The sequence below is a fragment of the Lipophrys pholis genome (genome assembly GCF_963383615.2).
Source record: "Lipophrys pholis genome assembly, chromosome: 8".
Lineage (NCBI taxonomy): Eukaryota > Metazoa > Chordata > Actinopteri > Blenniiformes > Blenniidae > Lipophrys > Lipophrys pholis.
In genome coordinates this window covers 15,128,099-15,145,013 of record NC_137630.1, presented here as the reverse complement: position 1 = coordinate 15,145,013, position 16,915 = coordinate 15,128,099, and the positions used below count along the sequence as shown (strand labels likewise).

The following is a 16,915-nucleotide window of genomic DNA, read 5'->3' as shown; positions in this document are numbered from 1 at the left end:
AGTGAGTACATTTGGGAAGACCACTCTTCAAATGCTCTGGCTGAAAATACTCGAGTACCGAACAATTATTAAAGGAAAGTCAAAATGCTCTTTCTGCTGTTTTGTACAAGTTAATATGAATGCCTTCAGGGTTAAAATGTTCCCATGTTTGCCATCTGCAGTAATGGAATGACATTCAATGCCATTTTCCATCTTAAATGGAATTTTTGTCAAAGCGTTATGAATTCAACCTGCCTTGTCACTCAGGCTTCAGACATTGCTGAGAGGGGAGAAAATATGCGAATGAAACCTTTCACTGCAGATTTTACTGTTAGCTGTGAGCACACCAAATAATGACGCCTTTATCGCATCTATGGCACAACAAACAAAGAAGGCTTTCTGTGACATACCGCAAGATGTGATCTCAGGCAGTATAATGACACATTATGTATTTAACACATACACATCATTCATGGCATTACTACCAGTGCCGATAGCGGCATTTCAGCATTTCATCAGCTCAAACCTTCGCTAAATTTCTCAATTAAGCACGCATTCTTTGAGAGCAATTGGCAGCTTGGCCAGAGCTTGCGGGATAAAAAAAAATAAAAAATGTACGGCAGGCTCAACGTGCCAAGGCCTCCCTCTACAATAGGGAAGGAAATGTTGAGACTGCAAGGGCTGTGGAGTGGAGATATGGCAGTGTTTGCTTAGGGCTAGGTATCGGGCACAAAAACAAACATGGCTGCCCTTAATGAGCCTGTTTGCCTGCCAAAGGTAAAGACAGCTGTTGTCTCCTGCCACAATGGAGCAGGCCTCAGTGCCACGGAGCACACAGGAGCTCTCGGCCTCCCCATAGTAACGCTCACCTTGTGTGTGCTCAAGAGAGAAGTTATTAAGTCTCCTTCACTGATAAATAGTGAGTAAAATGTAAATTGTGAGGCCATACAGCACTTTCATGAGGTCTCGCTGGCAAATGAAAAGCGTTTATTAAGTCTTTAGAGCGCTAAAAGTGAAATTGCTTGTGGGAGTGTGAAACGGCTGTGCAGCAAGGTTAGATCTATCATAACTCACAACATTAGTGAGTGAAAGTTGACAGGCTGTGGCTTTCTGTTTGATAAAGCAGAACACATGTTATTGGCCAGTGCAAGAGGCCATGTTTTATTTTTTTTGTTTTTTTTTTAAACTGTCTTATGGAAGTGGAGAAAATCTCTTAAAAATCTCTCCTCGTGTAAAGTGGCTTCTCAAAAAGACACTAATGCACAGGGATATAGGGGAAAACGGGGCATACTAAAACCTCGAAAAGCACTTTTCTCTCTGTATGAGAAAATTAATACATTCTCGATGTACCTGCCCAGCCACATCAGCACTGACAGCTTTCTTTACTCTGTGGCTAATTTTAGAGTTATGTGAGAGAGTTGACTGCACATGCGTTTTGTTGGAGGGGGAAAGTCAGTATGAAACTGAACAGCAACGCTCTGGCCGTCAGTTGAACGAGGCTGGCTTCTGTTGGAGTGAAGCCCTCCCAGCCCCCACTGCTTTCCTGGCATTGTTTACAGTACAATTCGAGCTACTGAGTGGAAGACATTTTTTTCCCCCCCAATATTATGCTGACCTCTGACAGAAAAGAATGACCGCGTCACAGACAAACATAAACATGAGACATTGTGTCGCATGATTGATTGTGCTATATCAGGACCGGCCAAATCTGTTATTTCACCTCTGTTGCATGTAATGACGAGCAGTGAAAGAAAATGTGTTTGTAATTGAAAAGATGGATCCAGTTTTAGTTTTTTTTTTGACAACCAAGGAAATATCAAAAAGAGAGAAAAATCAGACATCCATCTCTTTACACATCTTCTTTCATGTTTCATCCGAGCTGATCCTGGGCACTGGCAGGGTACACCTGGGCAGGTGTACAAACCCACATTCAGATTTACAGCTATGGGCAACCAAGATTCACCAGTTATCCTTAAACATGTTTTTTGGGCTATGGTAGGATCCTGGAGAAGACCAACTTATGTATTGTCTCACCCTAGATATTCTTTTTGTCCCCAGAAAACAGCAGTATTAGTGTGAATGGGATTTTTTTTTGGGGGGGGGGGTTCAGTTTTTCCTTTTTTCTTTTTCTTTTTTCAGTTTTTAACTGATATTCATTATTTCCTCTTACATTGTCCCCCGAGAAACACAAAAAGATAGTGAAGGCAGAAAAGTAAATTTCCTGTTTTACTGCCACAAAACTTAACCAAAGCAACTTTCTGACTTGATGAACCATGTCCTTGACCACACATTCCACCACTGCATATTTACTAGTGATATGACTGATGTCATCTGGCATCAATCTCAGGGAACATTGGTTCCTCCTGCTCTACAAAACAGCAGTAATTTTGTTTTAAAAAATTTCATTTTAACAAATGTGTCCCAGCTGCAGACAGTACATTTAATTTGTTTCAATACTTGTTATACAGTAATAAGGTGATTACTTCCGAGGTTCATAAAGAAACATATGAAGAACTTGACCTTTGTCATATGATGAAATTTCTTCTATGCTGTCTGGTTATTTTGCTGACTGCCTCAATCTGCGTGACATTATAATTAAAGGGGACGACACTTTCTGGCAGTTGTTGGTATTTCCCCAGATTTTATCAGCTTTTTCTGTCTTATCATCCATTTGACAGGGACATTTGTTTCTGCATGTCTCCATGGCTGTAATCTTTTAGTCCCCTTATTTGTTTGCACTGATGTCTTTCAATTAAACCGCAAGACCAGTTTCTTTGGAGAATTCGAGTGACTCCCCTGAGAGGGCGCAGAGGAAATGGCGAAACCTATCAGACACATTTGTCTTCTCGGCTTAGTTACCTCGCGGGGGGAGATGGTGATACCTATTTCCTCTGTCTAACTTGTTTGCTTTACACCCTTTGCCAAGTGTCAACATCCAGTTTCTTGACAGCCATTTTTCATTTGGAGCAGGTAGACGGGTTGAACGAGGAAGGGGAGTGTGCTCTTTGGGCATTTTCCCCCAACACTTGTTGTTTTTGCGGTGGCAAACTTCTGACACATCTAAGGTTAAAGGTACGCTAGTCGGGGATTATTATTTAATAGCCTTGGCTGCTTGTTGATTGAGAATAAAAAGCCAATTATCATAATAGGATATGGGACATAATGACAGAATTAAATGAGTGTGACAGACACACAATAGGCCTGCTCTGTCATCGCCTTAGCCCAGCACGCTTATTAGAATTAATCTGGCTTGATTAAAAATGCAAATGGCTCAAAGTCATTGATGGAGTTTACATGTTTTTATAACATTTAACTGATTTAATTACATGGAAAATGAAATGCTGGGATGTGTGATGGGATTTTTTTTTTTTTCCCATGTCACCCTCCTGCCGTTTGCCATAGAGAAATGAATATTCTCTCATGGCAGGAAGAGAAGGTAATGAGATTAGTGCTCTCCCTCTCTCTCTGTTCTATTCTCCATCTCTGCCTTTCAGAAGCTGATGGTTTGGTTCATCGAACCAAGAAGAGCTGCTTTATTGTTATCACTGAAAACATTTCATCTTCGTCTTATAGGAACCTACTGAGTTGTGTGGGCTGAAAGCCTCACAAAATTTTAAGAGTTTCCTCCCACAGTGTATCACTTTAAAGGACCACTATATGATTTATTTCACAAAATAATGCATGTTCTGAAGCGCCCTGTTGTGGCTCCTCAACCTCAAACAGCCATGCAGAAGATGGATCAGAGGTCTTAACAGACAGATTTAATTGTCTGAGGTGTAAAGGCAAGCTGTACACCCTGCGGCAAGTTGTCAGTGTGCATGACATGCTTTGACATTCTCAGTTTGACTAGTCGAAGGTGTTTCTGCCAAATAGAAATTTGTCACATAGCATGCAAAGGCAGGTAAATGTGTCCTTGAATATCTGCAAAAAATACATCTGCGACAGAAAAAAAAAAAAAAAAAAGCATTTTGCTTCAACCTTGACATTGATGTCACTGTTGTACAGTCAGTACATTTAATTCATGTCACACAATGACCTCTTTGAGTGAGAACAGCCAGTCCCTGATTTTTGCCTTTAATGCAGCACAAGTTTCAAAATACAGTACATCATATCAGAATGTGTCCATCTTGTACTTGAGTTTATGTTTTTGTAACTTTCAGTTGCGGCATTCAGCAAACCTGCTAGATGATGTCATATAATATGTGCAGTGTAAAAGAAGATACATTATGAAGTGACAGGATGATTTAAAATCTAATTTATCAGTGGGCCAGATGTTTCATTTTCACGCCGGTGTGTGTTTGTACTTGTGTTTCAGTGATCTTCCCCCACCTTGCCACACAGCATTGTCCTCAAAGCATTTACAAGTGTGTAGTTTAGACATTTCAACAAGAAGCTTGGAGATGACGCGAGGTTGTCAACACAATTATTTCTTCTTTTTTTTTCTTTCTTTTTTTCAAAGATTTGAACGCTTTGCAAAATATAGAAGCCATAGAGATCTAAAACATTGTGTTGACAGAACAGGATCAATCCCAACTGTGTGTCCGAGCATCAGTTTAACGTGTTGAAATGGAAAGTATGCTATCGATCTGTGTGCATTAGAGCTCTACGGTAACATAAGCAGTGAGTGGCAGAACAAAAGAGGCACTGTGTGTCACACAAGAGGAGACACGCAGCACAAAGAGGACAGCGAACTCCATGCAGTCTATTGGCATTTCATTGTTTATCGTTTTAAGCCCAAACGTATATTTGTATTTCATAGAGGAATTTTAACTCACTCATATGCATCTGGAACTGATTTTGCGTAGTTTGAAATACACGGGCCTAATTGCCCTGCAGAGAGAAAGTTTATTAAAGTGGGTTGTAGTAAAGTGGTGGAAAAAATACAAGCTGACATTAAAAAAAAAACAAAGTAAGCCACTAAACTATGCTGTAATAGAGGTCAAGAATCAGAAACATATACTAAGAATCATGATGCTCATTTATATCTTCATGGGCTGCCCTCAACTGGATTGTCCTATGAGGTTGGAAAGCACACGTCTTTCTCTTATTTTTCTCTTCTTCCAACTCATACTTTCCCCCGAGGAACAGAGCACAATTACTTCATTGTGCCACACAGTGCAGTATATTACATTCTGCACATTTCAGGAAGACAAGACGCAGTGTTGTGTTGTTCCACATTGCATCACGATACATATGCTTAAAAGAATGAGGGTCGGAGGAGGGTCACGGTCAGAGCACAACAAGTTTAGCTTTGTGATTGATTTAGTGGGTGAAAATCATGTAAATACAGTATCTTAATCCCAGAGCTTGTGGGTCGAAGGCATACAAATAGAAAGTAATGAACCAATACGTTGCAGAGCACATTTGCACTTTATCTATTGAATCTAAGATAGAACAGCTTGTTTTGTAGTTTTGAAGCAGATGAAAAGATGTAAAAAAAAAAAAAAAAGAATAAAAAAAGGTGTCCAGGCTGTACTGTTTTTTTGACAGGAGGAGGAAGATCTGTGACCACATCTTTGAAAGAAACGGTTTGGACAAACTGTGTCAGGACCTTTTCAGTAGCTGCAACTGTACCTGCACAACGATGACAGGAAACATGGCGGTGACAAGGAAAACCCTGAGATACCACACGGAGGGGTAAAAATAGGCCACTTGGCACGCGAAATGATACAAGTGTGGGAGGACAAAAATCTGAAAAAAAAAGGGGGGGGGAAATTTGGTGCACGATGTCTTCTTGTGGGAACTTTTTTCTGCAGACACAAGATAAGAAACTTCAGTGTTGGCAAGTTGTTTGATCAGTCTCATTGTAGGTTGTTCATTTTCTGAGAGAGAAAGAGAACGAAATTGAGCGAGAGTCAGAAAAAAACAACAACCCATGTTTCTTTCCTCTTGTTAAACACTAGTGGAACAATGGCCGCCCCTCTGTTCTGAGTTTACAAATCTGCGCCTCCTACACCTGCACAGTGACAAAAACTGCCCACTTCTACTGGCCCACAATGTGTTACACATCTACACTTCTAAAACAATGTCAGTGGTGTTCGTTTTAACCCAGGAAAAAAACTGTTTACTCACTGATCAGAGTAATTACTCTTTGTTTAGCTTACGTCATTGATAATTAGTCAGCAGTGATAGAAATATTCACATTGTATGTCGTGTAGGATGTCACATGAGTCTTTCCAAAGGTCGCCAAACTGCACTTTTTATTAAGCACATTCTTTTCATAGATACTACAATCACTGACATTTCAATACAGCACATGTTGGCTTTATTTAACTTTTGGAAAGTATCCTTTAATGCAGAGAGTCAACGGAAAGATGTCAATATTGTCATTGACTGTGATTTCAAGATAGGGTGAAAGAGAAAGAGTCATCTTCATTTTTTAATGATTATGCTTGTGAAAGTGTCTTAATATGAAACAATCCTCTCACAATATTGAACCTGTCAAAAGCCGAGGCTGCTTTACATAAAGAGCGAACCAAACAAAAAGTTCGGGGATTCTGATAGGAAGTGAAAGTGTGTTTTGGAAATGATGTGTAGTTCATTGCGCACAGGATTCGAGTTCACTTTAATAAAAGGGCATCAATTTACACGCACACGTGCATAAATGTCTGCACATCACTGTTAATTCACCAGCTTAATATAACAGAAATCCTGAAATCAACTTGTATGTTCAAAACAGAAATTCACTTCTCAATTTAAAATGGTGATAACCTGATCAGACCTCATATAAAACACAATAAATCCCAAATCTTATTCTGAAACTCACCATCTTCAGCTTCATTCTGTGTCCCTGTTAAGATCAGCTTCTTTCACACTTTCACTGTACGCCTGAATCATCATCTGTAGAGGTTAAAATAACTAAGAAGCCAGTAATTTTAATGTAGCGGAGAAGGTACAGATTTTTGTGCTCACATGTCTACATGCGATGTGCGTGACAGTCGGGTCAGACTTTCCACCCGAACCAGCATGTCTCAGGTAACGGTCAAGCTGTAACACCCAATCAAACCGCGGCCCTCGAGGAATGAAAAACGATGTGTCCCGATGCCTGCCCCTCCTCTATATATCGGCTCATTCATCTAGGCTGCTCATTAAAGGGTAATTACCTGTAATTAGTGAATCATGTCGCTTTAATGAAGATGTTGAAAGCTGTTCGAGCCAGAAGGGCTGGCCTTAATTCTGAGTGATGTTCAAGATTAGCAGCAGACAGGAATTCAATAAAGGGGGACAGATTAATGAAATACCAGCATTTTCTTGTCTGTGCCATAGGTGGCTTGTATTGTGTTTAGATTTTGCATTAATTTTCAATTCCAGTTGCATCAACACCTGGCTCTGGAGGGCAAGTACGTGTTGCTGTATCAGAGCAGGCTAATAGGCTCGATGATGATGAAGCTGTGTGTCAAAGTACGACTGTGTGTGGTGCTTCTGTGAGTGAGTGCGATGCGAGCTCTAAATGTGTGCGGTGCTGTAAGTGTGTGTCTGTGCGTGTGTGTGTGTGTGTGTGTGTGTGTGTGTTCCCTGGCGGCGTGGTGAGTGTTTAATCTGGCCCGGTGGCGTGCCGTTGGCCCGGCTAATCACAGTGTGTCTGTAGGAGTGCACTGAGCCAGGGGAGCACGCCGTCGCTAACAGCGCCTGACAGACTCATTAGAGAGACCTGGCACTGAGCTCGCAAGGCGTGCGCGCGCACACACACACACACACACACACACACACACACACACACACACACACACACACACACACACACACACACACACACACACACACACACACGCACAGACACACTCTAACACTTTGAAACACACACAGTGGGAAAAGCACTCAAGCTCATCTGCACACACATTGGGATATATTCACACACTTACACACTTTTTTTTCTAATGTTCTTACACTCTCATTCATATAATTACCCAGAGATAAGTGTGTGCTGTCTCTCGCTCTTTCACACACACACACACACACGAACACACACACACACACACACACGTATGAGACAAGGCAGCCAGTGACCCCTCGCAGTCGCAGCCCAAACACAGACAAGAGCTGAGAGGGCATCTGGGAAAAGAGGAGGGAGGGGCAAACAGAGGGTGGGAAAAACTGAGAGCAGGCAAAGTGGAGGAGTGAAGTGCAGATAAGGGACGTGTTGGAGGCAGCAGCTCTTTCTCCCATTCAAATGCTTGTGATAGGCAAATAAAGCCAACACTGTCTAATTCTCTGTAATCTGGGAGTTATATGCATCCTGTTGAAAACACTAAAGGAAGTTAAATAAGTGTGCATCAATTTATTCTATGTTTATCCAGGCTGCATTCACAAAACTGTCTTTGCTGCAAGTATAAAAATAAGAGTGACAAAAACCCACATTATTTTTCACTAGATTATGCAGAATGACATTTAGGAAAGTTCGCCAAACTACTTTGACAAATTACTTAAGACTTGCTTGCCTTGCATTCACAGTGGGGTTAATTGCAGCTCAGCTGCAGCAGAGCCAAGTGGAAACATTAGGTTTGGCTGAATAACAGGTGAATGCAAAGCAGGTCAATACGTAGTCAAGTGTGGGCCTGCCAGCTGTTCACTCCCTCTGCACAATGGCAAACACACCCACACGCACAAACATGTTTATGATTCGCACACAAAAATAGCAAAGGGAGAGTTAAACCTGTAAACAAAACCCAGCAGCAAGCCATTGTGTTAAGCGTCTCTTATTTTTTAATTCAATTATGTCAACGTAGAAAGTAAATGAAACTAAACAAGCTGCACAGCAGTGCAATAAAAAGATGTGTATCCATGATAAATAATTGTCTGAATATAGCTTGATTAAATTAGTTTTTACCTTATTTGAGAAAAACAAAGTAGTTCCTACACACTCCTCAGTACACAAACCAAAATAAGGGCTATACGTCAGTACTATTGATGTGAAGAAGTTATTCATTTTAATAAACCATATTGCCCATGGTGTTGAAAATTCCCACCAATAAATTCTCCCCTTGGCAAATGTAAGTCTTACATTGAAAATAGCTTTGTGTTATTCAATGTAGTGGATCATTAACCAAAGAACCAAACGTTTCATATAAGATGTAGTATGTAAAACATAATGTAAAAATAAGGATTATTTCACTATTAAACTCAAAGAAATACTCGTTCCTAAAGTTTCCATTGAGAAACTAGATTGTTATGTTTTTGTCTTGAGCTTTGTTTACAGTTAATAAAATGTCCAATACTTTTAACACTCGATGACACAAAAAACACCTTAACACAGGTCTTACAGTGATAAGTGAGTTACACCGCTGCCAGTTCTACTTTGTCTTTCTCTTTCCATGTCCATCATTCTCAGTTGGCGTTATCCTTCACTTTTATTAACTCCCTTGTCAGGGTTTCCAGTCCATTCTGCTACTTCTGCTTCTAGTTTCACTGACAGCCCTTGTTTCAACCAAGAGCCAAAATAAAACCGTCTTTAATTTTATCTGCCTCTTTTACCACAAAACAGTCCGAATCCGCCCTCCTTTCCTCTCTCCCTTTCTCTCCCTCTCTCTCTCTCTCTCTCTCTTTCTCTCTCTCCGTTCACTATAATGGCTGTTTTCTAGCCGCCCCTCTCTCCATGTTCTCCAGTGCACGGCTATGACATTCAGGGAATGTGATGTGATGTATTGTGGTGAATAATGTATTCTGCAAGGATTGTACAGAGCGCATAGAGCAGATGGCAGCAGGTTGATCTTGAAGTGTGTGTGTGTGTGCGTGCGTATGCAATTGTGCGTGTGTTTAATGATGACAGTGTGTATATGCGTGATTATCATTTGTGTGTGTGTGTACGCTCATTCAGAATGGGGGAGGGGCTTAAGTCAAGGAGAATGAGGGCTAGGGTGTGTGTGTGTGTGTGTGTGTATGTGTGTGTGTGTGTGTGTGTGTGTGTGTGTGTGTGTGTGTGTGTGTGTGTGTGTGTGTGTGTGTACAGTCATTCAGAATGGGGGAGGGGCTTAAGTCAGGGAGAATGAGGTCTAGTGTGTGTGTGTGTGTGTGTGTGTGTGTGTGTGTGTGTGTGTGTGTGTGTGTGTGTGTGTGTGTGTGTGTGTCCATGCTAGCTTCCTTTGTGAGATAAAACATGCAAATGGTGGATTATTTTAATGCAGTTTTTTTTTTTCGAGAGCCTCCAGCCTTAATCCCTAAAGCAGTTGAAATGAAAATAGTATATGTTTTCTTTCAAACTCTCTCCCTCCCACCCTGTTTTTATTCCCTGATAGGAATTTCAAACTACCAGCTGTCTGGGAACGGTATCCCTTTCACTTTAATTTCTCCCTGGTGTAGTTACAGCCAAAGACTAATGATTACATCTGGATAGCATGGAATTGAGTAAAGCTCGTCAGCCCTCTCCTGCTCTGGTGCACGGTGGAAGTACCATGGTGGAGAATGTTTTCTGATTGAGTGCTGATAGAAATGTTGAATATGGGAGCTGAGCTGTTTGTTGCACCATAGTATGCAAAATATGCACATTTATAAGCACTTGCTCAATCGCATTCACATGTATGAATGTGAAATCCCGAAAATAAGCGCAGAATTGCAACTGGTGTAAATTGCTGGGGAGAAGCCTGGCCACTGGCCACTGGCCTGCGAAGCTATTAGGCTGGCGGGTCTAGACCGGAATACAACAGCAAACCAAGCTTTTATGAGATCCTCCCACACCGCATATACAGAAATAGTATAAAAGCTAGGAACCTTATTGCCATTTTTATTAGATGTTTTATCAATTAATCATCATTGTTGCTGAGCGAGTTTTCTTGAGATATCAAGGCTGAATCAGAGCAGATGAAACAGCAAGCGGGGGGAAAAAAAAAAAAATGACATCCTTGTCTCTTTCATATCAAGGACAGTGAGCATAATTGAGTAAATGTATTTAAGTATTTCAGCGAGCTGATTCAGCCTCTCTGGGATGGTTGATATTGTACTTAGGAAGAATATTGCTTGAGGCAATTCATTAGTGGTAAATAATTGAGAGGCTTGGATAGTGCTAAGGTGAAATGCCTGTTATTATTTTATGGAGTTTGTGTTCTTAGGGCTCTCCAGTTTAAGACTATTAAAAATGTACAAGGCTTCCCACAAATTACTCACTCGAAAGATTCACAATGGGTGCTAATGACTAACCATCCATCTCCCATTGTTTTCAGCCTCTGTGAACGTGTTTCGTTGCACCATTATCATTCTATTTCTGCTTTTGGTAAAGGCGCTTTTATTTTATGAAGGCTGTTATTTTACTCTCTTGCTTTTTTTTTTTTGTTGCTTTTTTTTTTTTTAACACATTTTGTTTGAAGCAATTAAGGCACATCAGATATAGAAGGCTCAATTCTACTGACATTTATTTAAAAAAAAAGTTATCTTGAATTAGTTTTAAAAGCTTGTACCCTAAATGATAGCACACCGTCTTTCATGAATAGGCTTAATGGAGCTGTCAGCAAGACATGCGTCAGGCCGGTATGGAGCCTATGTCTTACATACATTACACATTGGCAGTCTTATGATCTATCCTTGGCAAACAAACAAAATGTACCTGATGTCTGTGTTCAGAGCACCTGTGCCTGGTTATTCATCCCCCGATAGGCTCATGTAAATACCGTTTGTTTACACCAGCTCACATTCAGCAAATTTTTTACCTGCTAAAAGGTTTTCTGATCCTCCCGATTGAACTTCACTGCTTTTTATACCTCTGCGGGTCACTTATTTGCGTCTGGGTATACTCGCCCTCAGTGACATTCTTATCTTTTAAAAGTTATGCACCTTTACCTGCCGGGTTTCAGGTGATGCAACTTGATGGCCACCGAGATTTCTGTTCAGCACTTTATTCGCCCACACAGGGCATTGTAACGAACCAAAAACCAACTTCTGGAGGTCTATTTGCTTATTAACAGCTGTGTGTGAACCATAATAGAATAGATGTATTTAGCCTGTGGTTTGTGGTCTGGGCACAAGATCTGTGTGTGAATGAACTCGGTGTACGAGGGGTGAATGTTAGATTATATCGACTGAGCAGGGGCTGTTTCCATGAGACATACTCCCAACATATTTGTATTGATGACCGTGGTAACTGCCAATCTTTGGCAGTTTGGTGTTGACCAGAGATTTTTAAGTGTGTAGTAGCTCACCTCCTGAAGGTTGAAACCCCACCAACTCTCAGGCAGCTCACGCTTGGTCTCACGCCAAGCAGTCATTTTTGTTTTTTTTGTAGGATAATATTGTAATGTTGAATCCAGAGGAAGTAAAAAGCAGTCAATCATATTTTATAATTGTTCTTCTTCATCTCCATCATATTTACAATAAGTTTCATAAAAAGAATTTATCAAGGTATAATAGTTAAATTTTTTGTTTTGTCTATTTTTGCAAGAAAATGTGATGAAACTCGAAAATGAATCAGACTGAGAAAAGGCGACAATTCTCCAATCATAATCTAATCTAATGTTTCATTGCTGTGCACCTTCGTCGAGACTGGACAACCAATGGGAACTTTAGTACAGAAACAAACAGATAAAAACTACATTTGCTAAACTACATTTCTGCGCATTTTCAAGCCTTTAGCGGATGCTGTTGCAGTACATCTCCACTGGGTCATTATACTGGCTGTAGACCTGTTTTGCAGAAGTGGAATGTCATGTGCTCGCCGATACTGTACATTGGCTGATGTTCGCAGGTCATACGTGTAGATGTAAATTACGTTAGCGAGCGTTTCATGCACTGCACACAGAGACAGTGTAAATGCCATTCCTGCCTCGTGATGTTCCTCCGGTCTGCAGGACTTTGGCTCGGTGCCCGTGTTCAGCCATACTGTCTTGTAGGGGTTTTGTGTATTTGCTTGTCAGCGTGTGTAAGAGAGCAGGGGGGGGGCTGGGCGCAGGGAGGAGGCGTGTTCGGGGTGGAGGGGATGTCAGCTCATTAACCCCCATTCTTTCCATAGCAGGGCGCTGCTAGAGTCACTGTGTAAGTCTCATGTCATTACTCCTCCCCCTGCACGCGTGCACTGGGCATGAGGGGAAGAGCTGAGCTGACTGGAGAATAGAAGGAGGAGGGAAAGGTTCAGGCGCTTGGGGGGGGTAGGGGGCTGTCTATGTCTGTGTGTGTGTGTGTGTGTGTGTGTGTGTGTGTGTGTGTGTGTGTGTGTGTGTGTGTGTGTGTGTGTGTGTTTGGTGGGGACCCTTGACATGTTCCCTTTACAAATGCCCTGCTTGTACCTCGCAAACTAAAGCCCTGCCGTCTCGTTTCCTCCCCTACTTTTGTCTTTTTCTGTCTCTTCTCTTTCTCTCTCCGCTGTCTCTCGCTAACCACAGGCCCGGTACAGTGTGGGTGAACGAGGGGTTAGACTCCACACTGCCCCCCCTTCAGGCATCTATCCATCTAGGAAAAGACTACCCACTGCTGTGGTGAGATATAGGAGCAAAATCCCCATTTCATGAAAATCCTTCTGTTTGTGATATTCTGGGCTCCAAAATTGCTCCAGAAAAACATGTAGACATTGCTTTTCAGTGGCAGACATTTACTTTAAGTAATAACACTCCCTACAAAAGCACGCATGGACGCACGCACGCACTCACACACACATGAAAATACAGGGATGGAAAAAAAAAAAACCCAGACTGTTTTAAACTTTCTCCCACACATTATTATATTTTCACTCAACGTCCGGCCTTGTTACTGGAATTTGCAGACGATGTCAGGAGTTTCTTAATTGCTGCAACATATGTGTGAAAACATGCAAAGGTGCAAAACACGCCTGTGTCGCTGTTACAGTCGGGTCACATTGTGTGGGAATCTGTAGAAAACAAATAACTTCCACTCTAAAAATACCTTTGACATCTTTAGAGTTAGAAACTTTTATTTATTTTTTTTTTAATTAATTGACTTTAAAGTGACTTTAATACAGTATTGTTTCCTACAGACAATACTAACAATGCAACTTTTTATGACACATAATTTTTTTCTTCAGGCTGTTTCTCATCAGAATCACATGCTATTTCCTTTAAATTTCACATCTTCTGCTTAAGATACACTAATGAATTTGTGGACAGTCAGATAAAACTATGATGCATACATGGCTGCTGAGTGAACTGTAAAGGTGTTAGGTTGTGTGTGTAGGGTGGCTAGTTTCATATTTATATCCTGTTTAAAAGTAAAGAAACCACAACCTGTTTATGAGCTACAGTAGCCGTGTTGTTGTCTCCGCTGCATGTTTAAATCTTCAGCATTTTGACACCCATTGAAATAGGCTGGTGTATTTCTTCTGCTCGTAATGATTTATTTTTGTCACTGTCAGAACAGTCAAACTTCCTCTCCCTTTTCTCTTTCATACTTCATTCTGTAGAGAGGCAAAAGAGCAGTAGATCGCAATGAGATAACCAATTATATAGGAGAGGAAACCAGACTGTTTTTTTTCCCCCTGCTGCAGTTATCTGATGCTGTGGTGAGCAGAGGCAAAGGGCTGGGGTAATGTGACATTCACTGTGCCCTTTTATCTTCTCTCATCACTGTTTACCCCAGTCAGTTAAAAGTGGTTTGTGCTCTGCATCCTCTCCTGCTGCCAGAGAAACCTCACTGGCATAGACTCACAAGAAGATGTGTGTGTGTGTGTCTTTGCACTGTATAGACACACACACACACACGCACACACACACGCACACACACACACACACACACACACGCACACACACACACGCACACACACGCACACACACACGCATGCACACACATGCTGTTGGGAGGGTTACTTTGAAAATGTAATCCGTTACAATTACAAGTTCCTTATTGAAAAACGTAATCAGTAACTTGCTCTAATCATCACACAATTAAAGTAGCATATTGGATTACTTTTAGTTACTTTTGGATTACTTTCATACTAAACATAAATAAAGACAAGAGAGTAAAGGAGGCTTGTCACGTTCAGTGTATTTCTTTCAAGAAACACTGGAACAGAGAAACTGAAAACCCAAAGTATACGTTATATATTGAATTTAAAAAAGCTAATTAAAAAAATGAAATAAAATCTATATTTCTCAATGAGCTTTTTGAATGAAGGCTGATCAACCAAGGCAAAAGACTGAACATCATTAAAAACAAATTCAAATGTCAGTCTTGTGACAACACTATGGGGCGGTCAGCTTTTATCTGTTTGATGGGACAATGCAGGATATCTGGTCCTGGTTCGTATTCAGGATCTCTGGTCCTGGTTCATGTTCAGGATCTCTGGTCCTGGTTCGTATTCAGGATCTCTGGTCCTGGTTCGTATTCAGGATCTCTGGTCCTGGTTCATGTTCAGGATCTCTGGTCCTGGTTCGTGTTCAGGATCTCTGGTCCTGGTTCATGTTCAGGATCTCTGGTCCTGGTTCGTGTTCAGGATCTCTGGTCCTGGTTCATGTTCAGGTCTGGGAAAATTGCTTCATCAGCCAGGAGCAGGTAACTGATGTTTCCTCGAGAAAGTACATCATGCAAAATTAACAATCAATCAACTTATTAATTGTGAATTATTAAGCTGTTTTAATGAATTAGACCACAGATTGTAATAATATTAATAATTATAATATAATAACAATGTTTGCAGCACAAACTCTGTAACAGGCTCATTCAGCTCATTCTTGGAAACCGTCTAAATCCAGTGGTAATATTTATGTGCAGGTTCGCTCCCGAATATGTCAAAAAGACTCAAAGATTTGGAGGGGGGGATTTTTATCATTACAAATTTACCAATCCAACCTTGTATTATCGCAAAATTGTAACTACACATGTAATATCCAAATTTTAAAACGCAGAAACTACGCAGAAACCCCCTAGAAGGAGAGAGCTGTATAATGCCTTTGAATTAATGAATGAGCCAAGATTACGCTTGTTTTGCAGTATCTGTCTCTGGAATCTTCACAAAGTAAACATTACTGTTTATGGAGGTAAAGCCACAGTTTGAGAAAGTTACTTGTAAATTTGTCAGTTTATGGAAGGCTTAAATGAATAAACATGATATTATTACTCCCCAAACCTGCGCACACTCTACATGCCGACACACAAATGTACACGTACACATTCTCACCTCAGACCATGTTAGTGTCAGGTAGACTGGTGAGTTCACTACATTACTGCTCGTAGCACTTGTGGTTTTAAGTATAGCATCTCAGCTCCTGCTGGTGCTGGCGGCTAATTGCACGCAATGCTATTGTGCAGGATGCTAAAGGAGGTGTTTTCCAGCAGTGGTGAGCAGACGGGCTGTTGAAGGCCACCGCAGCAGGATGAGGGAGGCCATGTGGGTGGCACTTTCGTCTGACGTGTTTTTTTGCACGTGTGCTCGCACGTGGCCCACTACATGCCTGTGACCTCTTTTGCACTCTGCTCTAGTTACTGCAGACAGACTGATGATACTGATGATACTGATGATACGCCTTCAAACATGCCTTCACACCTTCTTAGAGAAAAGTGTCGCCAACCTTCCCTCAATAAAAGGGCAACAGGCGGAGAGGCTTTGTACCGACGCTGCACATGGAAAATGTTTTACTAAACAATTTAGTGTTAAATCAAAAACCTGCAATTACAGAACTTTATTCTCTCCTTGATAATGAGCGAAAACAACCTGAAAATGCATCCATAATTTCTCAAGTTAAGATCTTTTGGGTTTTTTTAACAAACAATTTCCTGTTTACCCACCCGCTCTTTATATAATGCATTCATTTGGAGTCATGTTTGTGATTTACAATTTAGAATTTAATATTCACGCTGTTTCCTTGCGTGTTGTTCCCTAACTATTCACGAGAGGCTTTTTTACTGCTAAATGCTCCAGCACAGTCAGTTTTCAAAAGCCTTCCTCTGAAGAGAGCTGCACAGAGTCACAGAAGACAAAACAGATGAAGACAAAATGTGAAAACCTAAATAGTAAAGTAGTAAAGCTGTGGCCAAAAACTAAAACTGTAACCTGAAAGAACAAAAATAA

At 41.0% G+C, this 16,915-nt stretch overlaps 1 protein-coding gene across 2 annotated transcripts in view; it reads left to right on the top strand.

Annotated features, from left to right (window-relative positions):
• Window positions 1-16,915, top strand: part of LOC308113834 (TOX high mobility group box family member 2-like) — a 74,152-nt gene that overhangs the window by 13,189 nt on the left and 44,048 nt on the right. Inside the window, exon 2 of one of the 2 annotated variants that reach the window (XM_080470340.1) lies at window positions 13,281-13,373. The exons of the other annotated variant lie outside the window; for it this stretch is intronic. Within the exon in view, the coding sequence (XP_080326466.1) occupies window positions 13,281-13,373 (93 nt within the window). The remainder of the gene's footprint in view (window positions 1-13,280; window positions 13,374-16,915) is intronic. 2 annotated transcript variants of the gene reach the window in all.